This window comes from Perca flavescens, chromosome 7 (assembly GCF_004354835.1).
Source record: "Perca flavescens isolate YP-PL-M2 chromosome 7, PFLA_1.0, whole genome shotgun sequence".
Taxonomy (NCBI): domain Eukaryota; kingdom Metazoa; phylum Chordata; class Actinopteri; order Perciformes; family Percidae; genus Perca; species Perca flavescens.
Window position 1 is genome coordinate 29,908,710 of NC_041337.1, and position 25,634 is coordinate 29,934,343.

General features: G+C 40.4%; 1 protein-coding gene across 6 annotated transcripts; it reads left to right on the forward strand.

Annotated features, from left to right (window-relative positions):
• Positions 1-1,814: 1,814 nt before the first annotated feature.
• LOC114558868 (carbohydrate sulfotransferase 11) lies at positions 1,815-25,507 on the forward strand. 6 transcript variants are annotated; one of them, XM_028583140.1, is made up of 6 exons: positions 1,815-1,987; positions 2,207-2,410; positions 20,305-20,381; positions 20,572-20,586; positions 22,222-22,383; positions 23,264-25,507. In XM_028583140.1, the coding sequence occupies exons 2-6, from the start codon at positions 2,317-2,319 to the stop codon at positions 23,945-23,947; spliced, it is 1,032 nt and encodes a 343-aa protein (XP_028438941.1). In that variant the 5' UTR covers positions 1,815-1,987; positions 2,207-2,316; the 3' UTR covers positions 23,948-25,507. The 6 variants fall into 6 exon arrangements, 5 of the variants coding, with proteins under 5 accessions (XP_028438941.1, XP_028438940.1, XP_028438942.1 ...); XM_028583139.1 differs by having other exon boundaries at positions 2,225-2,410; XM_028583141.1 differs by having other exon boundaries at positions 1,815-2,410; positions 20,578-20,586.
• The last annotated feature ends 127 nt before the right edge of the window (positions 25,508-25,634 follow it).

Here is a 25,634-nt window from a genome sequence, read left to right on the forward strand (position 1 = left end):
CACGTACCAGATGTCAGGCTTTGTCCCTTCCCTTCCGCTATCTCCGCTATCTATTTTGCAAGAGGACACGGGGCAGCATCCAGAGCTTAGCACCAGCCAAGGACGATTGGGATTGATTTAAAGAAATGCAAACAAGCCAGAGCGTTCCCCCCTCCTATCCCAGAATGTTAAAATGGGTCCAATATTTACTTCGGTGACTATGGGACGAAATAATCGGTTGTAATCTGTGCTCACTTCTCCCATTGGGGTGAATAGACTGCCACTATAGTCTCCTAAAGGGACAGGGCATTGGCAAACCCACATGACAGGAAGGAAGTGTGCCGTCTCCTTTCTGAACCTTCTCTGGTATATAGAAATTACATATATATATATATATATATATATAGCTGACTACATAAATGTAGCTGTCAGAGATTATAACACCAATGCTAAAAGATAGTTGTTTCCTACAGTCTAAAGACACGTAGCCTCAGGCGAAATGAACGTAACATCGCCTGTTCAGAAGCAGCAGCCTTTGCCCGCAGTACTAGCCAGTGGACTGGTGATGATACTCCACCTCCTCAGTCTATGGGAAACTTGTCAGTGACAAGTAGGGAGTAGATCAAGACAGTGGGTGGTCAGTAAACCATCTGCTGGTGAGAGTTGTGTGGTAAAAGCTAACATTGGCCCAAACAACCACATAATTTGCCAAATCATCCCTAACCAAGCCTATCTCCTTCTCAAGGCTGAGCTCTCTGTTAAGTGTCTCCAAGAAACCCAGTAGGCATTGCATGTTTTAGGTATAATTATGGGCATGTGGGTAATTACAGCATTCATAGATATGGCAGCATGACTGGTTTGGTTGATCACACACTGAACTGGCACCTATACTCAGTGGCTCAGTTTCTGCCATGTCTTTAGCCTTTGATCAGGTTCAATCCTGCCTCAGCAGTGTGCAGTTTGGACTATATGTTAAAGGAGGAATCCACTATTAACCTTATAGTAATGTAGCAGACTGCCCATGGCCTTGCTTATATGCATTGGCACTTCATCATTCTGTCACTGATAACAATAACTCTACATGGAAGCTATTGATAAAAACAATCTTCTACAGCGGCCACAAGCTGACGTGTATTCATATTTTGAAAAGTTCCCATTTCATGTCTTACCTGTCATGTGCTGTTGTTCAGAAGGGTATTTTGTCACTACTATTAAAAAAAAAAAAATGGGGGGGTGGTGGGATTTGATCATGTTCAGACGGTGAAGTTATGTTACACTCTAAAATGCTAAGTAAATGTAGGCTACTGTTACATTAGGCTACATAATGTGATGTTTTTTGTAATTAAAAACAGTACAAATTGATGAATTGTAAGTAGGCCAATTATCTCATTCTGAATGATGGTGCAGCCCCCATAAAACGTCTTTATTTACGCTAATTGAACTGCCAGTTGGTGCATGAGATAGGACATGTTGTACCTTAGTCCATGTTGAAATCTCTGTGAACGACTGTAAGGCTTCCTTCATGTGCGTCTCCCTTGCTTCTGAGATCGATAGCCATACGCTTTTTAGCCGCAGACTGTGATGGAAATAGCTACAGTGGGCGCAGTTTTTTTTTTTTAACCCGAAAGTGGTGACACATCTTGCATTCACTATAGGCCTACATGCTATGCACAACAACTGAACGCTGATAGAAATGCGTGATTCTCATTCTACATTCAATATTTCCGACAGCACCCGAAGGCAACGTGCAAACGGACTGAGAGAGAGAGAGAGAGAGAGAGAGAGAGAGAGAGAGAGAGAGAGAGAGAGAGAAAGAGAGGTGGGTCTGACGTCATGGCATGGTGCCCCGTCCATGTTTGGCGATGAATAAGTTTGTGTAGTTTCGACAAACTCTAGACAACACCAGCAACTACAGCTTAGGAGAAAGCAAAACTGTATTTTCAAACCTTTTCATTTTGCTTTAGGGTTTTTTCACATCAACGCAACTTTCTGAAATGTTTTATCAAAGGTGACCTTACTTAATTTGTCATCATTACTAAGTTAGAGTTATCTAAAAATCCGTCAAAGACCAGAGCAGGGGGTTCTGGATCGATGTCCCACTCACCTCAACATTAACGGCTAATTGCTGTGTCGTTCAATTGTGCAGCTAACGTTATACCTGGATGGGCTCTTATGTTGTTTGCTTTTTTTTTTTTCTTTTTTTACGTCTCCCGCAATTAATGAATAGGCTCCTAATTCTTCCTAGAGTCTCGCATCCTCCGCCGGCTGGTCTCGTATGAACCGCGTCGAGGTAGCGACGACGGGTCGGGGGCTCCGCCAGCAGAGCCGGGCTTCAGGATGAGGATGCCCAGAGGAGGACGCCTGTTCCTGGCGACGTGCCTCGGCTCGCTCTTTGTTCTCGTGCTTTACTATCAGAGCATCACCAACGCAGGTAAGACCCGACTCATATTCTGCTACTCGACAAACAGAACTACCAAACCTTATTGTGGGCTAATGCTATTTGGCTGACATAACGCTTTAGTATTTTAATACAACAGCATAAGCTTTAACGTTAGAGATACAGTGCGCTCGCCACAAATAAAGTACAAGTATAGAGTTTGTTGTAAAGTTTCATTCAGTGAAAATGGCACATTGGATTTACGATTATCAAAAAATAAGTTGCTGTAGGAATATTACAATATTTGAATGTAACAAGGATACATACGAACAATATAGGAGTAATAACTAGTGGATAATAGAGTTGCTTTTAAATAGAGCTGTGTGGTCTTACAGTGATCTTGAGGCAATTAGCAACACTGTTACATCTGTCTTTGTGTGTGATCTACATATATGAAACAGAGGGAATGTACAGAGACAGTGTGAAATGAGAATGAAATGAAGGATGAATAAGCCCACTGTGAACAGTGTAATGTTTTGAAAGCCCCCCCTCCTAGTGACCCCCTGCATTCCTCTGCTTTAACCCTCCTCTCCTCTTATTACCTCTGCTCTCCCTTTTGTTTCCTGGGCTGAGCCATTCTAGACATTGAAGGCAGATTGGTCCACAGGGGACTGCAGACTCCCAGGGAGAGGAGTCAGGGAGAAAGAAAGGTAGAGATGATTGGTCTGTGCAAAATGGCACATGGGCATAGAGGAGATGGTGGAAGAGCATTTAATATAAAGGCTTTCCATGTGGATAGTAAAGAAGACAGGAGGAGGAGGAGGAGGAGAATGGTGCAGAGAGGGGAAACCAATGCCCAATTTTGGTGATACTGTAGAACAAAGGGGCTCGATCAATGTGGGTTTTTGTTGAAATAGAAAAGTATTGAGGCGAACTGGGAGATTTTCCACAGCTAAGCACGTCAAGGCACACACTGAATCATCTGCAGTTGTCATATGTGTTATAATATATAAGAGATAATGGTTAAGAAATAGTACAACCTTAAAAAGCATCATTAAACCCATACCTTCACCTGGATTGTCTCTGGCACACACACCCCACGATGGAGCAGTTCACAACCACAGCAATAACTTAAACATGTGTGTTTATAGACCACCACACACGGAATATATGCATAACTGTCAGTGGCAGACACACAAGCCACATGTAGCCAAACCTACAAGCAACACACTTAAGCACTCCCATTGACCCCCCCCCTCCACCAACTAGGTCTATATTACCCTAATAGCCTGCCTTGTTCAGGCTTGTCTGCTTTACAGTCCCACCAGTAGACTCGCAAGCCACATGAGAAGCATGTTGGAGCCACACTAGAGAGGACTTATTTCACAGGATGTCAACAAAGCACAGGGATTCCTTATTTACTGGGTATCTAGTTAGAGACAGTCAAAAAGCCAACACCTAATGCCTTGTTTAGTTCTCTTCTACCCTGGTTATTTCCCTTCCCTTTCATTTCATACTTCTACTCTTTTATATCTGACTGGAGCATTTCTGTAACATTTCTGTTCTCCGGTATAAAAGTTCCATCTGGTATCATGATAGATACTGTGATGAATACAGTTTTATAACCTGAAGGTACTTCAGTAACAACAAATTAAAACCCCAGGATGACTTTTTTTTAAGATTATTTTTTGGGGCTTTTCCGCCTTTAATTTGACAGGACTGCATCGAGGCATAAACCTCTAAGTATATGTGCGCCTGTTCTACCCACTGACCCAACCCGACCACGCGGAAGACAACTTTAAAATGTGAGACCTGATATATCAACATCTCAGACGAATCATTAGGCTGTAACACTTCCTGGAAATATCTTGACCATGACATGATGTCACACCCCAAACTGGATCATTTTGTGCCAACAATCCATTTCCTTTAGGTGTCAAACACCGGTAGTTTTTTAAAATATATTTTCACTGTGTGTTATTCATACACCAACTTTCCATACAGGATTTCTGCACAGCTGTGATCAGACAGCATGATTTAGCATGGTGGAGGTTTGCCTGAAATGTTGCCTGGTTGTTGATGGAGATTGATGATGGGCCCTTGTTTGAGAGAGTTGGCGTAATGTCGTAACTGTCCCAGTTTCACGAGTTACAAAATAATTATATACACTCTCACCTGTGAAGCCCTATAGTTAGGGCTGGGCGATATAGAGAAAATCAAATATCACGATATTTTTGACCAAATACCTCGATATCGATACCGCAACGTTATTGTAGTGTTGACTATTGGTGCTTTCACAAAATATTTACACAATGAAATTTCTGATAAATAATCATCAAGTGGGGAAAAGGCAAATAATAGAACAGTTACAACAGTCTGGTAAGTTCAGAAAATGACATCACTTTACTGTAATGCAGCCTTTAAAATAGAGGTTTGAATCTTCACTGATCTCCCGATTCAATTCGATTACAATTATCAGGTCAGCGATTCAATTCGATTCGATATCTCGATGCGTCACGATACGTCAAATACATTTTTCTATTAAAGCCATGCAGGATATTTAATTCATAGCTTTTCAAGCTTCAAAAACAAAACATTCTGCAGTGCTCTAATACTAAATAAATTGGATACATAAAACTATACAGCACTGAGCACATGGCACTTCCTGAATGTGCAAAACATAACAGAATATGTAAACAGAAATGTTGTTAGGCCTACATTAAATTGTAAACAGAAATAATCGATAATGAGCCTGCCAATTATCGATGCAGCATCGTCCATGTCCACGATTCGATGCATCGGTTATTTGAATAATTTCAACACCTCTACTTAAAACCAGTAAAAGACACCACTTATGCCATATTACGATATTACAATATCCAAAATCTAAGACGATATCTAGTCTCATATGATGATATTGATATAATATTGATATTATATTATATTGCCCAGCTCTACCTATAGTCGTATATGATAAGAGCTTATTTATCGTACGTCTCCTCCTAAGCCTCCTCTGATCTGTCATTTGCCAATTTCATTGGTTTCATAAAATCCTCATTTAACACCAAGCTCTCCCTCCCTAAAAACAAGAATACTTGCCGCCGCTGCATAGACAGATGAATGCTACAAAAATCATTTAGTTTGAAGAATGTCCTGTACGTATAAGTTGAACACAGGCATTTTAGATGTCATTTTGAAATAACCCTCCTGTTTCCAGTTCACTTGTCTTCGAAACCACACCTCCTAATTAGGCTTACTGTTTAATACTGGACAGGAAGCACGGTGCATATTATAGTTGTGCTTCTATTGTCTTAACTTCCTGCGCCAACACCCTGGGTTTTGGCACTCAGGAAAACATGAGTCCTATCTAGTGTGCTATTATAAACTCATCAGTTAAGTGATGTCAGATTTGTTGCTCTATTAACTGTGAATTTGTTTAGGAATTTGAGTTGGTTAGATCCAGAGATATGTCACCTTAATTTGAGCTTAAATTGTAGTTCCTTTGTGGGCGAGATGGTGTCATTTCAAACAGATACAGCACTTCCTCATTTCTTTTGTTGTTGTTGTTAAAATTAAATACTGTAACTCAGTTACAGCCAGGTTTATGGCGTGAGTGCATTAACTTTAGCGATATGGCTTGACAAGGTTTTTGACTTTAATGACCATAAATCATTTGTCCAAAATGACCAACACTGATGCAATTTACAGTGTATGGTGAAGTCTAGGTGTGGACCAGAATCACTGGCCAACTTCCATACAAAAAAGAAATGTGGTTTGCTGTGTTGAGGTCCACAGACTGCCAGGAGTACTTCTTTCATAAGCTGATAATGTATGTCTCCAGTTTCTGCTGTGTATTGACTTCATGCGGAATACTTTCAATGGCAGCAGCCATTGGATTGTAGAACTGAAACAATTACTAGTGAATTAATCTGTGAGTTAATCCACAGAAGAAAAAAAATCTGCAACTATTTTCATATTTTTTTTAGGCTAAAGCGCCAACCATTTACTGGTAAAAAATTTGATGGTTTTCTTCTCCCTCTACGATAGTGAACTGCAAAATGACCACCTTGGACTTGGAAGATTTTTGTTTGATTTACATTTCGACGGATTCAGGCTGCGTCAGTTGTATTGGCCAACATATCACCCAGTAAAGGATCGGTAAACATCTCAGCAGAATCTGTTTCGTGCGTTGATTTAAAGTCATGAATGTAGATCATTGCTGTGCTTTGCGCTGTTGACATAGTCGTAGCTGATGGCCAAGAGGAAATCCACTCGGTAATCACTGCCCCCTTCTGTCCAAACTTGGGCCCAGAAACATTGAACTTTTGGGATCTTTCCGTATCAGAGAAGTGATTCTCTCCCTTTGTCCCGTTTCAACAATGAAATGCGAACCTTGTGCATATTCATCGGCTGCATTTTGGCAAGTAATAGGTTTGCTGAGTGATTCCAGAAACGTTTTCCCCATTGCTACTTAATTGTTTGATTTCCAGAAAGAAAAAAATTCTCCCTCAAGCCAGTGTAAAACCGCTCTTCACATACTGAGGAAAATCCTCTGACATGTGCTATTTCCGGTCTGCCTCTCTTAGTAGATACATCCTAATTAGAGCAAAAATAGAGATGAACACCCAGTTTCTATTTCCTCTCAGACTCGCTTTTATGTGGTTCCATTGACTAGGCGGTGTCATTGTGTGTGTCATTTGAGCATGTGTTATGATGCCAAGTATCTTACCTCGGCGTGGAGGTGGGTGATGCGCGGTGTGTGTACTTGGTCAAAGGTTGAGTGAACTTGTCAGCATTTACAAGATACTAAAAGTGAAATCCAAACTTGTGCGAAGAGTGCTCATTTCAAAATGTGTTCAGCTCTGCTGTTCGACACAGGAAACCGTTTTCTATCATCACATTTTTGCTAACAACAGGGGAGACAGCACCACTGAATTGAAGAAGTACAACATGTCACTCTGTAATTAACCCGTCCACTCAGCATATGGTTGTACTTGTCATAAGATGTCGTGTTTTGGCTTGGAAACTAAACTGACATATTATGTCCCTGAGCAGAAGCAGGACTTGTGTCTGAGGTTTACTCTTGGTAGACTCATAATTTCTGAACCATGAACATATTCTCTGTTCATGGTGCTGTTTGCTCTACATTCGCCCTCTCCAACATTTCCACTTCATTTGCTGGGGCATGGCTTTGTGGCTTCACATACTAGAGGGTGGGAACACTCTTCTCTCTTTTTCCCAGCTATAGGAGACAATAGGGAATTTATCTGATTGAGCTGCTTAGTAACACATTTTACAACAGTGGATCTCTTTCACACCATGCCACTGTTCTAGGCCTTGAGTGTTCTGTCACAACTCTTATCACACACACTGATCAAATCTGAGCTGAATTAAAAAAAACTAAACTGCCGCAGATGGATGACAGGTGTTTGAAGATTGTTTTTTTTTTTGTTGCCAGATATCACTGATGCTCTGCACTCCAGTTCACAAAAGCAGAATCCACTTGGCTGCTTCTTCTGACAGTGATGGATTCCACCTCACAACTCTAAACAGAGGCAACATCAAGGCCTGCTCTGATGTGTCTTGCCCATGCACAGAGTCAGCGCACAATTTACGCTGTCATTTGTTTTACCTAAACCTGCTGTAGGCACACATACACACAAGCACACACTGTTAACACATATTTACCCACAAACTCGCTTGTTCACCGCAACGTGTAATCCTGTCACACACCAGTGCCACTTTATGCACATCCATGCACATCACCACTTATAATCTGACTTTGACATCAGTGCAGCTGTTGTGAAACCAAAAACAAAAAAAGAATGTTGTGATGCCTTTAATGTCCCCCACAATGCTGACAGCTCTTTAGAGAGCGCTGTACACTACATGCTACACCTGCTGGCTATTTGTTCTGCCTTACACTGTGTGGTGTATCAAAAGTCTGTTTGTTAATTTCCCTGACATGTTCTATCTTGTAAATCATGAAGCCTTCTGACTGCCTTCTTTTTATAATCGCTAACAGTTAGGACTGTTTCAGATTGAAGGAAACACTAAAGCATAAGTGGATTTATATGCAAAGACAAGAGCTGGAGGCTTGTGTCTAAAGTAGTTGAAGATGATGTGGTATATGTGCTTAATGGTGTGGTCAAACCATGCCTCTGATCTTCTATTGTAAACTCGTAGCACTGGTAGTTATTGTCACGTGTTCTGTTGCAGGTTAGCTGTGATCCATTTGTAGCTTCTCTGTCGTTTCTCTGATAGAAATATGTGTTAGTTTAAAATCGACACACTGCCACTGTATAGTGATATAATACACTGATATTGAAGTCCTTAAGGAGTAGACAGCGTACTTCCCCAAAAAAAACGTTATTGTGTCGCCACAGAAAGCAACCGCTTAATAGTCGCAACAACCTTAAATGTAGAGAAGTTGTGGTATCAAGACCTCGGTGTTATGGCGAAACTTTAAAGACCTGTTTGGTCAGAAGGTGGATGAGGGCGCTTACACTCTTACCAGCAATTAGACTCATTCTCTCAAACGAGTTGCAAGGCTCTCACAGAAACGCCCTAGCAACAAACTGTAACATTACGATGTGCTTTTCCCTGGTTAACACACACATCGCACATACTGTTGCTTTTTTTAATGACAAAAGACAAATTGGTTGAAAATGAAATATTTTAAGATTATTTTTGGGCTTTTCCGCCTTTATTTGATAGGACAGGTAGGTGAGAAAGGGGAGAGAGAGGTGGAAGACATGCAGGAAATCGTCACAGGTCGGACCCGAACCCCGGACCTCTGCGTCGAGGCATTCACCTCTCAGCACATGTGCGCCTGCTCCACCCACCGATCCGACCCGGCCACGAAAATGAAATATTTTAACCGCTTAGCATAACTGACCCAAGATAGACACTTTACACATTTATACTGGATTTATTCAGACAACGTTGAACTTTTCACTTTTCTAGTTCAGAATCTACTACTACTAATTTTAAAGCTTAAGGGATTTTTGAGCTCAACAGAAATAGTGCCTTGATTTATATTGTGAGTATCGGCTGATTTAAAAAAAAAAGTAGGGCTGTGAAATCGATTAAAAAATGTAATCGAATTAATTACATACTCTGTGATTAATTAATCGAAATTAATCGCATACATAATTAACGGTGCCTGAAGCTATACTTTTTAAGAAAGTTTAAAAAAAAAAAAAAAAAAAAAAAGGGTACTAAACAACAGTCTGCGACATTAAAGAACAGCTTGTTCATTACTAAGGCCACATGGTCAAAATTAAATGATTTAATAATAATGTAATAACTATAACAATAACTTATTTCACTAGTAAATTGCTGTTGAACAACAAAAACAACCACCAGATGGGAAAAGGACATTTAACAACAACTACGAATGCAACACGAGGCTGTAGTTTCCCACCTTCGTTAAACGTACCATCTGTGTTGTTTTTCCAACGGCAGCTGCAGACTGTTATGAACACATGTTCTATATCTATGGTTATATCAATGAATGTATTAAGAGAACGGTTATATCTCGGTGTTGGAATCCTCTACAGTGAAACACAATCAAACTTCACACCGTTTAGCGTTAGCTGTTAGCATTTTAACCGTTTTTAATCCAGTTACTAGCTAGCGGTAGGCTAATGTTAGCTGCTGTCGAGTATAGTGTTAACTAGCGTCCCGTGGAGCGGTGTTTGTGTTGCCTGTTTTGTCTGTCTCAGAGCATCAGAGAGAAGAGCAGACATATCAGGGGCACCAGATTAAGAAGATTACTACAAGTAAATGTTCCAATCAATGATCCAGGCAGCACATTCTCGTCTCCCTTCTTCATTTTACAGTCGAATGGTGGCTAGAACGTCTCCGGGTTAATCGTCAATATGGAATCTGCGTTATTTTTTTTAACGCGTTAATTTCGATTAATTAATCTGAGAAAAAATAACGCGTTATTTTGACAGCCCTAAAAAAAAGTTATAATAAAATGTTTTACCATATCACCCAGCTTTATCCCCTTTGGCTTTTTCTACACCCTGGCCCTAACATGCATGCTGATTAAACATACCGTGGTGAATCATTTGTTAAGGCCTCACCAATTGAGGGGAGCCTCTCTACCTTAAATGAACTCATAGTCCATCAAACTGCTGATATATTTCAGATCAGTCTGAACTTTGACATATTTTCTGAAGTGCAACTTTCTGAAGTGAGAAATTAGCTGGTTGATGTAGTAACATAATCCACATATCTGTTATAGGCGGCTGCATATATGAAAAAAAACACCTAACCCTAAAAAAATTCTAACAAAAGGTTTCTCAGCTGTTTTTTTGTAGTATTAGGTGTCCTTAATAACATACTAAAAGTTTACCAAAGTTTGACCACTATAAAAGTGTAATTTTCAAGATGGCGTCCAAGATGGACAGGAAGCCCTCAAAATATCCTAACTCCTTCATTATTTGACCTAGCCAAGTAATCTTGGTGTCTAACCCCATGTTTTCTGGGTCTATGAATCCATTGGACTTGTCTAAATTGCAGTGACATGATGACATACTTATGGAATACATTTTGTGAGATAACTGTAAGGTTTTATGTTTTTTGGGGTGAATCAGAGATTTAAACGATTTAACCTATGTCATGTAACTCCTATTCAGTATGCGTTTTTGGACACATACCCATTTTTTGCTAAAACACAGACTTGACATTCAATGTAAAAGTTATTCCACCCAAAAGTAACTTAAATTACTTTTACCCCCCACCACCACACCCCTCCTCCGTGTGGTGGGTAAAAAAACTAATTTACACTACGGTCAAACGTTTTAGAAAACCCCAGTTTTTCCAGGTTTTAATTGAAATTCATGCAGTTCAATGTCTTATTGTACTCTGAAATGAAAGAATAGAACAAATGAACAATTTAAGTTAAAAAAGAAATCATGGAATCAATTTATAAACCAAAATTTAGTCTACATTTTTGGCAGATATAACAGCTGAACACACTCGTGGCATTCTTTCTACAATGGAAATCAAATATTCTTCAGAAAGTTCTTCCCAACTCTGTTGCAGAAGTTCCCATAAATGTGTGGCACTTGTAGGTTGCTTTGCTTTCACTTTTCTGTCCAGTTCATCCCAAACCAGCTCAATGGGGTTTAAGTCTGGTGACTGTGCTGGCCACTCCATGTTTTTAAGCTTAACATCTTGTTCTTGTTTCCTAGGTAGTTCTGGCATAGCTTGGACTTATGTTTTGGGTCATTATCTTGCTGTAGGATGAACCCCTGTCCAACTAGACTGCAAAATGCTGTGGTAGCCGTTTTGGTTCAGGGTGCCTTTCACTCTGTACAAATCACCGATCCTGGATCCAGCAAAACAGCCCCAGACCATCATGCTTCCTCCTTCATGTTTGACAGTTGATGTCACACACTGAGGAACCATCCTTTCACCCACTCGACGGTGTACAAAAATCCTGCATGATGAACTGAAGATTTTGATTCATCAGTCCATAACACCTTCTTGCAGTCTTCAGTAGTCCATTGACGATGTTTCTTGGCCCAGGCAAGCCTCTTTTTCTTATTCTGATGTCTTAGCAATGGCTTTCTTGCTGCAACTCGACCTATCAAACCTGCAGCTCCAAGTCTTCTCTTTACAGTTGAAACTGAGACTGGCTTATTACGACCACTATTAAGCTGTGCTTGAAGCTGTTGTCCTGTGAGTTGCCTATCACACAAGCTGTTGACTCTCAGAAACTTGTCTTCTGATTCTGTTGTTGGATTAGCTTGAGGAAAAAGTACACTCCAAATGCAATTTTGACTCATATTGTTGTAAACCAAGAAACTTGGCCCCATTTGCTGTGAAAACTTAAGAGATGGCTCTGATGTGGTAGAGGTTCATCAGAAGGGAGCTGATGGACAGAAACCACTAACACTAGGCAAAACGATATGAGAAATATGCAATTATATATATAATATATATATATATATATATATATATATATATATATATATAAAGCAATTGGTTACAAGCATATTTATGCGAAAAATAAGGGCAAATACAATTACAATTTAATAATATTTATTTAATAATCCCTTAAGTAATTGCATATTTCTCATATCGTTTTATTATTATCATATCGTTATATATATATATATATATATATATATATATATATATATATATATATATATAATTGTGCTTGTAATCAGTTATTTATCATACAAATATGCTAATTAGATTATTAAATGGCCAAAACATGTATACGGTACCAGTATTCATGGTGTAGTAGGAATACAAAGAAGTAATGGTCTTTTTAAGGACCTGGTGGCCACCATTTTGAAAATGGGGCCTTTCCTGAAGTCAAACTTTGGTAAACTTTTAGTATGTTTTTAAGTACATCTGATACTACTGTAAACCACTGAAAAATCTTTTGTTTGAATTTTTTTGGGGTCAAGCCATATTTGCAGCTGACTATTAACAGGAACTGTGCGCGTGAACATAAGGAGGGTAAGAGTGAGATTAAAAGGAACTCCCTGCCCAACTACAAAGGATATCACCGATCGTAAAGTCACCTCATGTTGTTGGTCTAATTACCACCATGTGCTGCTCTGAGCATGTGGATGGTGTAACACCTTTGAATCAAGCTACACTCAAAACAAACACAGAAAGTCTGGCAGCCCTGTTACGCCTTTTGTCTCTTCTTGCCTTCAGTGGTTTTCATTTGTGACATCCTAGTTTCACTTTAAGTTGTACAGTGAAACAGACTTTATATACCTCAATCAAAGGTGGCTCCGCTCATGGAAACTTCCATTACGTAGTCCTCATAAAGACAGGCCTTCATTTCAAGTGCAATTAAGTGTAATTGTACCTCTTTAAGTAAATATTGACATTATTGATGCCACAGAATCCTTTTTGCCATTATTTATGATCACAGAGGGGAAGAGGTTTTTCAACAAAAAGAGAAGCTTATCTTGATGCATTGGGACCACACACACACACACACACACACACACACACACACACACACACACACACACACACAGTACAACATTCTAGTATACTTCTTAACAAACTTGGTCACTAACTTTCAGTCAACTGTTAGTCGTAAGATAGTGCTGTCTGTTTATAATGCTATAGTGCTGTCTGTTTAGAAGGCTTAACCTAATGGAACCTTGTTTGTCTGTGAATATAACATCAGCACTGCTTCACAAGCCTGACAGGCTGTTAAACCAGACAGAACCAGGTTCAACATGAGCCTGTTTGTGTGTGTGTGTGTGTGTGTGTGTGTGTGTGTGTAGTAAGACTGGGGCCTCTTCTTCTCATCTTCAACTGTGAGAATTGTGTCACTTCCTGGGTCTGAGAGGAAGTGGTGGTTTCTGGTGCATGCGATAGCACACATGATACAGAAAAATATGTGGTTTATGATGATTGGAGTAGCCTCTGAATGTATTTTTCCATTAAACAGAGAACACATTGACCGTGTGAGTGCAGGTGAAGGCTTTGCTGCATTATAAAGGATAGAAAAAGCATTTCTGAGTTTAAAGGTGCCCTGCGACACATTTCATTACTTTGTGGTAAGGTCTGAAGTTCTACCATGGACTCAGTAACAGTTTTTGTGGAAATAATGCCTGGGTTACCTTGTTTCAAGCCATTCAAGCGTGGTAAAGAAAGCCTACAGGAAGACTCAGCTCGATTTCTGCCAGTTCTCATTAATATTCAACAAGCTAAGCTGTTTGAATCTGATTGGCTAACAGCTAGCCAATGAGAGCGTGGCTGTCAGAATCCTTTACCCAGCCCAACTGGGCAAGCTAATGAGCTCAGGCAATATGATGTCAGTCTGACCAGCTTTTGTAATTGGCCTGATTTCTCTGCTTATTTCTTTTCAGTGGCTAGAGCTGACAGAGGAAGTAGCAGTTAATTTTCACATTCACTACATAACACAAACGCATATTTAAAAAAAATGCAAGTAAAAACGGTTTTGTCTGGCAGGGCACCTGTAACTTTTTATACACAACAAAAGCAGTGCACTGCTAAAGGAAGAGAACATCTAGGGTGACTGATGTTATGTGGCGCCAGTAAGTAATAAGTAAGTAAGTAAGTAAAGCACCTTTCAAAACCATGGTTACAAGGTGCCGTATAGAGCAACATTAATTAACATTAATAAAACGGGAGGAAACAGTCTGACTAAAAGCCAACATTAATGTAATGATAATAATAAAAGCTAGAAAATGGCAAACAGAAGTTAAACAGACGGACATAGAGACCTTTATACAGCCTTTAAATAGGAGAAAGGATCTGTAGAATGATTTTAGCTAGATGTTACAGGAGGTTTCAGATCTACAAATCAAGTGACATGTCAGAAAAAAAGCCAACATTCCTTTAAGGCAGAGCAAGAAACAGGGACACCATCCTCCCTTCAACAAGCTTACACGTTCACATTCATATAAACACTCACACATTGGAGGCTGTGTCCATAATTATGTTATGTTAATGGTTCTATGAGGCTCTACTCAGGCACAGTGGGGCTTTGAGCTAAATGCTAACATTGGCATGCGCAACATGTTGATGTTTAAGCTGGTGTAATGTTTACCACGGTTACCATCTTAGTTTAGCATGTCAGCATGTTAACATTAGCAAAGTAGCACTAGACACAAAGCACAGCTAAAGCGGATGCGAATGTCATTTGGTCTTGGCAAAAAGTTTTGGGCAAAGTCAGATTTTGACCGGATGACGAAAGGTCAGGGGATCATCAGAGTCAGTAAGCTTCTTACCGTGCACGGCAGCCGAATTCTCGCGATATCACAAGAAATCCCATATCATGAAAAATCCATCTTGTCAGGCTCCAACCAAATGTGTTTGCGTCTGAACTAACTGCTTACCGCACCAATCAGCGTCCGGTGAGGAGCTCCTGGCGTGGTTTAGGTGTGTGCGATGGCCGCAAATGTTCGTTCAAAACAACAGTGGCGGACGTGATAGACAGATGGTTCATCCAGTCAGCTGCCAGGTCATTTTTGAAAGTGCCTGCCCCTTTCCCAAACTGTTTCCAGTGGCGGCTTCTTGGATGGTTCTGTGTAACAAACCATCTGGCGCTTCAGATTAGCAGGCTTCATCCTCAGGGGACAATGTATGTCTGTACAAAATGTCATGGCAATTCATCCAATTGCTGTTGATATATTTTAATGTGGATCAATGTGGCTATGCTAAATAATAAATATATGTATATGTATATTCAATTAAAAACGCAATAGAGGAATATCAGTTAATCGACGAGCATGAGCACAACCACTGAGAGACGGCGTAGCGGTGTAATGAAGTGGGGTGATGTCGAGATCACAAAGCGGCTGATATGTCGCTGCCGTTCTCCTGGCTTATGGCACTTATAAACAATATGTCACTCACATTTCACTGTCATAAACCACTTCTCACTAGGGCTGCACGATTCAGAAAATGTCACGATTCAATATCAATTTTTAGGCTCAAGATTCGATTCAAAATCGGTTTTCGATTCAAAAACGATTCACAGTATGTAAATGTTGTTACTTTTCCCATGTGATTGCAGTAGACATACAATTTGTTTTTTTAAATATGAATAGATTTTTGCAATTCTATGGATCGTTTTTGAATCGGTAGACAGTGTTTCCTCTATGTTGATTGGCAAGTGGTGGTCCGCCACGGTTAAATTTCTCCCGCCACGGTATCAGAAATATATATACAAAAAGCCGTCTATCAGCAGTGATTGTAAAGAGCACGTCGACAGAGAATAAGCGCGAACACGCTTCTTCAGCGCCTTGATGGCACGCGTGCCACTCGGAGAAAAGGGAGACAAAAAAAAGAGACAGGCTCTCCGGAGGACCCGGTTGAGATGGCATGTGTGCATTCTTGACAACTGTAAGTCGTATAACTTATATTGTCAGTTCATTTAAGCCTGTATTAGTCTATAGTTGTGGGGGGGGGACACTGCGGTAGAACTGCGGTAGAGCTTGAATCGCGATTTTTTAATTTTTTGCACTGCCCCACTTCTCGCCGTCATCATAGCAATTCTTATCGACATACAACCTGCACCATTTTAGGGCACACACATATAGACTGTTTAATTTATTAAATTGTGTATTTTCTTAAAGCACACAGTCGTTTCTGACCTTTTCAACAAGTTTACAGAATATTCAGGTTTTAGGACTTGAAACATTTTAGTTGACAGATTAGCTCTTTATATACTTTGCCCTTTTCCTGTCCTACCCCTTGAAATATCAGTATGGATGAATCACTTAAATGTTCCCCCCAGTACTCATGCTGTGTTTGTACTTGAAAGCAGACAATAAACCATTAATATGAGTAGAGGCTCCACAAGTGTCTCTTGACCTACTTCCCAGCTTCCTGAGGAAGTGCCCTGAGTTTGAGGAAGGCTTACAAAGGCTTCTCCTGATGTGAACTTAAGTGCGGTTGACTGAGAGATTAGACACCCATATCATTATTTGGAGTTCTACCTGAAAATTTAGACTCATTTCTACGCATTATGAGGTTTTACAGTATGTTTCAAACCTCTGGGATGCAGTGTTTGTGTGACTTCTCTAAACTACTCCATTCCCCTCAACATTACGCCCTAACACCGTATATATTTGACTCTCTAATTGCTTGTGCAAAACACGTTATCATATACAGTACAGGCCAAAAGTTTGGACACACCTTCTCATTCAATGTGTTTCTTTATTTTCATGACTATTTACATCGTAGATTCTCACTGAAGGCATCAAAACTATGAATGAACACATATGGAATTATGTACTTAACAAAAAAGTGTGAAACGGTGAGAATCTACAATGTAAATAGTCATGAAAATAAAAAGGAAACGCAGTGAATGAGAAAGTGTGTCCAAACTTTTGGCCTGTACTGTATGTATACACTTCATATACTGTACATAAACTAGCATATACATTTGATGTAACTGTGCGTGTGCCTAAGATGTGAGTTAAACAGTAAAGCGCTCAACATGGTCCAGCTCGACTAGCTCTGTCTATCTCTGCGTGATAAGATGATGTGGCACAGATCTACCCAGAGGAAGCTGGGGATTTTGATGATTCATGTGACTTCAGGCAGAGAGGCGGGACAGGGAGAGGCTGCATCAAGGCAGTATCGGTCTCACCGTCTATCTCAGATCCTTTTATACTAACATGTTTTACCAAATTTCCCCAGTACAGCGGCTGTTCTCCTTTTTTTGGTTTTCTGCTTCCTCAAAATGGCAGGAAGCAGATATGATTTACAGTTTGCTATTAATCTTGCACAATAGTTTGTAAACAGTAGTGGTTTTTATGTTTTTTTTTTCTAGGGACTAGAGTCCCAGGCTGACACAGATTAATCACATTTGGGTAACGTTTTAAAACAGTGACATTTCAGTCTTTTTTGCTTAATGTGAACTCAGCAGAAAGAAGAGAAAGAGTGGGAGAGAATGAGACTCTTCAGAGACTTCTGGGTTCCATACTTGCATAGCATAGCCCTTCAACTTGCTTTTTTTTTTCCTAACTGATATGCTTTCCATATGATGGTATGGCATTTCCCCATCACTTTCAAAAAGATTCCCTCATGCTAATATACATAAATCACACTCCCCACCTCTCTCCACCTCCATCTCATTCCAGCTTTTTGTAAGATGTAAAGCCCTATGCATTGTTGAGCCACATGTGCAAAACAAATCACTTTTCTTGCTTAGTACCATTAGCTGCAGACCCAAACACTGACTGCCATCAGGCTTGTGGGGGGGAGAGGAGGAGAGGAGTGGGGGATGGAAGTGGAAGACAGATGTGTTTATAGAGGCTGGAGGAGGGAGGAGAGACGATAGCAAGGTCACCAACAAGATATTTTATAGGGGTGTAAGAAAAAATGTATACACTTAAATATCACAATATTTTATATTGCAATACTGTATCGATTTTCAAAAAGGACATTTTTTTTATTTTAACGTTCAAAAATATTCATGTAAGACAGTGGTTCACGTTTGTGTTGTGTTTAAACCCCCTACCGCTAGATGGCTATGCTGATGACTTTTTGCTAGAAGCTAACAATGTAGCTATGGCTGAACTTTGGCCTACTTTAGCATATAAACATTAGCTCACTAAGAACCTGTGAACCACAATCCCAAACTGGCAGTTTGATTTTCTGTGTACTGAATTGTTTACCTAAAGTAATCTTCTTTGACTTTTATGAACACCATGTCTTTTTTTAAATATTAGTTTTTCTAAAATTATACTTTAAAAATATCCCAATATATCGCCTTATGCACAGTATTGAAATATATTGCAATATATTGAATCGTGACCCATGTATCGTGATACATATCGTATCGCCAGATTCTTGTCATCACACAGCCCTAATGTTTTAACTTCCTAAAACTAGCAGAGCCTCCAGCAGCTCCATCATTACAAATACATGTTATGCAGCCATGTGTTGTTCTAACCCACAGCTAACCAGTGATGCATACTTTTCATTGTTTGGTTGTGTAATGTAAAGATGTTGGTAGTTGGTAAGGTGGGTGGTAGTGGGTGTTCTCCCAATCTTTTTGGTTTTGTATTGTGTCCTCCAGTTTATTTGCTGTGGATAGATAACTAAGGGTTAACATTGAAATTGCAGCTAGAGCAAAGGGAGACCTAAAAGGGACAGATGTAACTTATGTAAGCGTTACAGAGAGAGTTTGGAAGGAACACACTGTTCCTACTACTGTATGGAATCTATAAAAGGAAGGAAGGAGGATCACGTCATGACAAAGGCAGAACCAGAGGATGGTTGGAAAGTTGGCTCGGGCTGACCTTTCCCATAACTCTGTATGGACATCCTTAATGTGTAATTTAAACCTCTGCAAATACATGACTCATTGCAAAATAAAAGTGTCTCTCTTGAGTGACCTACATGTAGGCTTATGAAAAAATAAAAGCGGTGTGGTCGTCAGAGTTAAACCAGTGATGACTAGGGGAGGGAATTGATTGGCACCTCACAATTCGATTCCGATTCAGAGGCCAACGATTCGATTCTAAACCGATTATCGATGCAACAACTTTTTTGATGCACATTTCAATGAATGCGTAATTTTAAAAAATATACATATAAAGTGAGTGAGTTTGCTACTCAGAGTTTGCTAATCACTTCCTAGACAAAGCAGCTACAAAGCAGCTAGACAAAGCTTAGATTTCACAAGTTTTAATGAAATGTTTTGTCTACTGAGGCTTTTATTTTGTAGTCATTCCATGCTTAAGCCTTAAACATGCTTGTGAAAGTCACCTTCTCTCCCAGTAATCTTCCATGTCAGAGGCTCAGTCATGTTTAAAGGTGGAGAATTGGCTTCTTAGAACATGAAACATGAGGTGGTCAGATGTAATGTGATCATGTGTAATTATACAAGATTTAAATTTCTTTTCCTTTTGGCCATTTTTGTGTGTGTGTGTGTGTGTGTGTGTGTTGCCCTCTTGCCTAAACTCTAAGTTGTTGTCCATTATCCCATCCTCTTTCAGTCCTTCTGTTTTCTGATTTATACTTGTCTGGAGACAGTAACTTTTAAATAAAAATCAACACATTTAAAAAAATATATATATCTTTTTTTTATTTTTTAAAATCAATTATTAACTTATCAGAATCGATAATCGAATTGTTCTAGAGAGAATTGCGATGCATTTAAGAATCGATTATTTTTCCCACCCCTAGTGGTGACCACGTTAACAAAGCCCCCGCAGTAAAAACAATTCTTTTGTTTGACATATAACACACATACAACATGTAACTGAATGACCATGGTGTTACCCATTTCACATTTTCACATAAATCCAGTGAAAAAGTGAGAAATAAATGAGAGCAATGGAAAGATAATAGAAGTAGAAGTCTTTCGTGAAAGCATAATCTATTTTTCTTGCTAATTAGGCACTCGATAAATGTGGTGAGCAGCAGCTGTCATCACATGGATTTTTGATTTGTCTTTCTAACCGTAGAACCTGGTGTGAAGACCGACAGCAGACCAGGGAAAAGCAGGAGAAGTCCACTGCAGACCCTCTACAAAGGAGACCAGGTGAGAACACGTAAAACATTACATTCATTTAGCTGACGCTTTTATCCAAAGCGACCAACAATAAAGTGCATTCAGCCATGAATATACGACCCAAAAATTGCAAGAATCATGCAAGTACATCAAATTCAGCAAATAAGCAGAACTGCTTTAAGCGCTAAATTTCTTCTTTTTCATCTTTTCATGGGCCAAGATGCAGTCTGAACAGGTGAGTTTTCAGTCCGCGACAGAAGTGTAGATTTATGTTTTTTGAAACTATAACGAAATGTGGTTTTAGTTGTTAGTTGTTATAAAGACAAGAATGCAATGTGATTTTATCTGGTGTATCTATACACGTGTTTGTATGTTTTATGTTGTGCTCATATCATTGCTTTTTAGGGAGCCTATTGTAACAACATCTGGCCAGGGACTTTAGATGAAAACTAGCCTTTTGGCTAATTTTAGCATATTTACAGAAATGTTTATTAATAATATGCACTGTCCCTGTCAAGAAAAAGAAGAAGAAAGAAGATGTGTAGGGTTTCTGCTGTCCTGATGTCAGTGGGAATCTCATTCCACCATTGTGGAGCCAGGAGAGCAAACAGTTGAGCGGTAGCTGGGACCCCTCGTAGTAACGGAGTAGTAAGCAGTATCAGAACGTAGTGGACGGGCTGGGGTAAACATCTATTTGCTAAACTAGAAGCTTTGCTAGCTTTGTGATGATTGAATAAGTCCTGAAAACATGTTTCACAATCCCTGCATGCTAGTTTAAGCAATGTTAGCTTTTAGCAATGTTAGCTTTTAGCAATGTTAGCTTTTAGCAATGCTAGCAGCATTTGTTGTCCTTGCTATTAGCTGTATGTCTATTTCCACCTTAGTGTAAATTAAAGAGCACCAAAAAAAGGTCCTTGGCCAATAAAGCTGATTCTTATTCGGATCATTAGCGGTTTTTAGCTCATTGTTGAGATGCCCAGCCCGGAACATTGTTTTGATTCACTCTCACGTTTTTCGCCAAACAGGCAGCTGTGAAAAACCACTGTACACTACCTGCTCAGCACCAAACAGCAGACACAGTTAGCTACTGGCTGGTGAACATAGTGGAGCATTTACTATAGCAGCTTAAAGCAGCAGATATTTCCCTTAAAAAAAAAAAAAACTGCTACCTGCTGTTTTTTTTTTTTTTAAATCTTAAATTAAAAGGAGAAATATACTGTATGTTAAACCTGATCGACCTAAATTTGTCTTGTGATAGTCTCGCTTTGCCAGACCATCCTCCGCAGCGCTACGGAGGAGGGTCTGGCTAGTCCACACAGCATTCCGGGATGGGAGAAAAACTTGCTCTGTTTTATTGCCATTTCTTCAAACCAATCACAATCGTCCCAGGTGGCGCTAAGCGGCGGCAGCAGGCTCAGTGTCACGGCAAAATAGCCTCGGGAAGGAACTTGTTTTGGTGCTAACGTGTACGTTTAAAAACTCACATTGGACAGATAGTCTAGCTAGCTGTCTGGACTTAGCCTGCAGTGATCTGAGGAGCAGTTAACCATGGTCCTCATAAGTCGACTGGAGTTTAAAATTCCAACACGAAGAAAGCGGAAGGTAACGGGACATCTGGCCGAAAAGAGTGAAATCCGGCGGAATTTTCGGCGGCAACAGAGCAATCCCGGAAATGGAACGTCGTGGATATAGACTATTCTTGTGATAACCGAACTGTTGTTTCACTCTTATTACCAGCACAACTTGCTGGCATTTTTTATGTATTTAAAAATTGAATGTTTTTTCTATTTCTGCTTCTTCTTCTCTCACTCACCCATCGCGGCCCTCTTTCATCGGCCCTGCATCGTCCTGATCACATCTTCACAAGCAGCTGGAGCTGTTGGCAGCTCAGAGGTCCCTCCACGGTCGCAGGGAGCTGTTGGAGCAGGCGTGTCTGAGCCACACGAGGAAGCGCCAAGTGCTTTCGCCGGAGGATCTCAAACACCTCATTGTGGATGATAAACACAGCCTTATTTACTGCTACGTACCCAAGGTTGGTTATATTAGGATTAAGTATAAGATTTAGTATATGTAGTTATTAAAATCCTACTCAGTTGATGTTTTTATAGAACTGTTGAGATAGGGCTGGGCAATATATCGATATTATATTGATATCGTGATATGAGACTAGATATCGTCTTAGATTTTGGATATCGTAATATCGTGATATGACATTCAAAATGACATCTAAAATGCCTGTGTTCAACTTACACGTACAGGACATTCTCCAAACTAAATGATTTTTGTAGCATTCGTCTGTCTATGCAGCGACGGCAAGTATTCTTGTTTTCAGGGAGGGAGAGCTTGGTGTTAAATGACAGTTTTATGAAACCAATGAAATTGGCAAATGACAGATCAGAGGAGGCTTAGGAGGAGACGTACAATAAATAAGCTTTTATCATATACGACTATAGGTAGAGCTGGGCAATATGTCAATATTATATCAATATTGTGATATGAGACTAGATATTGTCTTAGATTTTGGATATTGTAATATCGTGATATGACATAAGTGGTGTCTTTTCCTGGTTTTAAAGGCTGTATTACAGTAAAGTGATGTACTTTACTATACTTTTTCTATTATTTGCCTTTTCCCCAATTATACATTATGTCCACATTACTGATGATTATTTATCTAAAATCTAAGTGTGAAGATATTTTGTTAAAGCACCAATTAGAATATCGCCGCAATATCGATATCGAGGTATTTGGTCAAGAATATCGTGATATCTGATTTTCTCCATATCGCCCAGCCTTATGTTGAGATTAAAAGTTTGTCGAGGTGTATAAAAAGACTTGAGCTCTCACTTTCGAGATGTACGAATGTGTATTTGGTCTTGAAAGAGAATCTTCCGGTCTTGTATCACTTCCAGGTAGCCTGCACCAACTGGAAGCGTGTCCTCATGGTCCTCACCAGCGACGGCCGCTACACCGACCCCCTTGCCATCCCCGCAAACGAGGCCCACGTGGCGGGCAACCTCCGCACACTCTCCGAGTTCTCAGTCCCCGAGATCAACCAGCGCCTTCGCAGGTACCTCAAGTTCATCTTTGTGCGGGAGCCCTTCGAGCGCCTGGTGTCCGCCTATCGTAACAAGTTCACCCGTAGCTACAACACCGCTTTCCACAAGCGCTACGGAACCAAGATCATCCGCCGGCACCGTCCCGACCCGGAGCCCGAAGCGCTGGAGAAAGGAAACGACGTTTCTTTCCACGAGTTTGTCCAGTACCTCGTGGATCCTCGGACCCAACGCGAGGAACCTTTTAACGAGCACTGGGAGCGGGTGCACTCCCTCTGCCACCCCTGCCTGATCCACTACGACGTAGTGGGGAAGTACGAGACTCTGGAGCCAGACACTCAGGCTGTGCTCAGGTTGGCTGGAGTGGAGGGGACACTTCAGTTTCCAACGTCTGGTAAAAGCACCAGGACTGACGGCAACATGGCAGCGCGCTTTTTCAAGCACATCAGTCCTTTCTATCAGAAGAAACTGTTCAACCTGTATCGAATGGACTTCCTGCTCTTCAACTACTCCACACCAGAGTACCTCAGGACTCGATGAGGGGGGGCAGAGACAAGAGGATGGACGTCAGCGCCGTGGATGTGTGATAGTTGTGATGGTTTTCCTTTCACATCCCATTTAGACTTTCTTTTTTCATTAGTGATGATCATTTTTGCACTTTTTGGTTGCCATGGACAGTTGTCGTCGCTGCCTGGAGTGGTCCATCACAAGCACCGACTTGTCACCGTGACGCTCCGACAGTAACGGCTGTGGAGATTGACTCGATGTTTTGGTTTCAGTGAACGGAACTTTTGTAAATGCAACCCAATGTCTTCCTGAGAAAAAAAAGACAAGACACTTTGTGCTGTAATCTGCAACGCTTCTGTCCTATGTGTCCGTTTGCCTTCTAGTGTGAAAAGGGTGTTTTGTTTTTAACAGTCGGCAGAACAGACGGCTTGTTCCCACATGCAAGCGACGCATTAGCTGTCTTTACAAACAGGTCCAGTTGGAAATTCAGTATTTATTTTGTATTCACCTGATTGCCATTCGTTACAAATTGTCAAATTGAGAGAACCTTTTTATTGACTTTCACCTCTTTCGTCTGTTAACGCGTAGTCGTCGAGTTGGTGTAATTAACGGAAGTTAAAGTGACTCCCATGGCTTGTTCCTTTGGGAACTAATGAGGCATAAATTAAAGTCACACTTCCGAGGAGCAGGTTCTCCTCTTGCATGGGTGGCGTACAGGTGGAATGGGCTAACTGTGAAACTAAACACAGCTGATTCATTCACTTACAGGAGAATATCTCTGGATGGCATTTATTTATGTATGTCAGTGCATAAAGTATTTATTGTTATAGAAACGTGTGTGTGTGTGTGTGTGTGTGTGTGTTAGTAAGGATTTGGGCTCATGATTTGGTGAAAATTAATTTTATATGAAAGAACAGTTCAGAGGGATTTCTTTTTTATGCATGAAAAGTTACTTGCTTTCTTGGCTTTTGCACGTACATAAACTCATCACATCCTATTTTTTTTTTTTTTTTTTTCCTTCTCTGATCAAACCCTAGTTCCAAAACCGTTGCCTGAGCTTGTCTTATCTTAATTGTCACAGCACTCGCTGACAGTATCTTAAATGTGTATCTGAGAGTCATTTCCAGGGGAACTTGCAGGCACTCCTTACTCCTTAATTCCAGTAAAAGTCAGTTACCATCCCTCCTCTATCACTCTCTGTATTTAGCTCTGGGCAGGTAGGCTGAACAAACAAGCACATAGCTGTGGTCAGGGCTGGGTCCGGCCCAGCGCTAGCCCTGGTCAGAGCTCCCCTTGTTAGCGTGAATGCAGTCACATCAAGGGGTTAATCCACCTATAGGCATCTCCACTGCAGGGCCTCGTTCAGCAAATGTGACGGAATTTACATCAAGAATAAAACAGGTGTTGATATAGAAAAGTGGGTTACACTTTACTTGAAGGTATCTACATAAGAGTGACATGACACTGTCATGGACGTGTCATAAACATTATAAACAAGTCCTAAACGTTTTAACGCTTCTGTCAGTAAGTGTCATTCGGTTTTTGTCATAACAAGTTAGGGTTAGGGTTCATGTGTTCATGACAGTGTCATGTCGCTCTTATGTCAACATGGCATCATGACTTTGCGTAAACATACACGCCACTTTCCTTAAGCCAAATGGCGTGTTATCTGCATACGCATTTTGAGCTATCCACGTGTATGTCTACGCTCTATACGGCA

Bases quoted from the DNA above. Each gene is read 5' to 3' on its own strand.
- LOC114558868 (XM_028583140.1), top strand. From the start codon at position 2,317: ATGAGGATGCCCAGAGGAGGACGCCTGTTCCTGGCGACGTGCCTCGGC. The intron at 2,411-20,304 runs GTAAGACCCGAC...TTCTAACCGTAG, and splicing joins TCAGAGCATCACCAACGCAG to AACCTGGTGTGAAGACCGAC. The intron at 22,384-23,263 runs GTTGGTTATATT...TATCACTTCCAG, and splicing joins TTTACTGCTACGTACCCAAG to GTAGCCTGCACCAACTGGAA.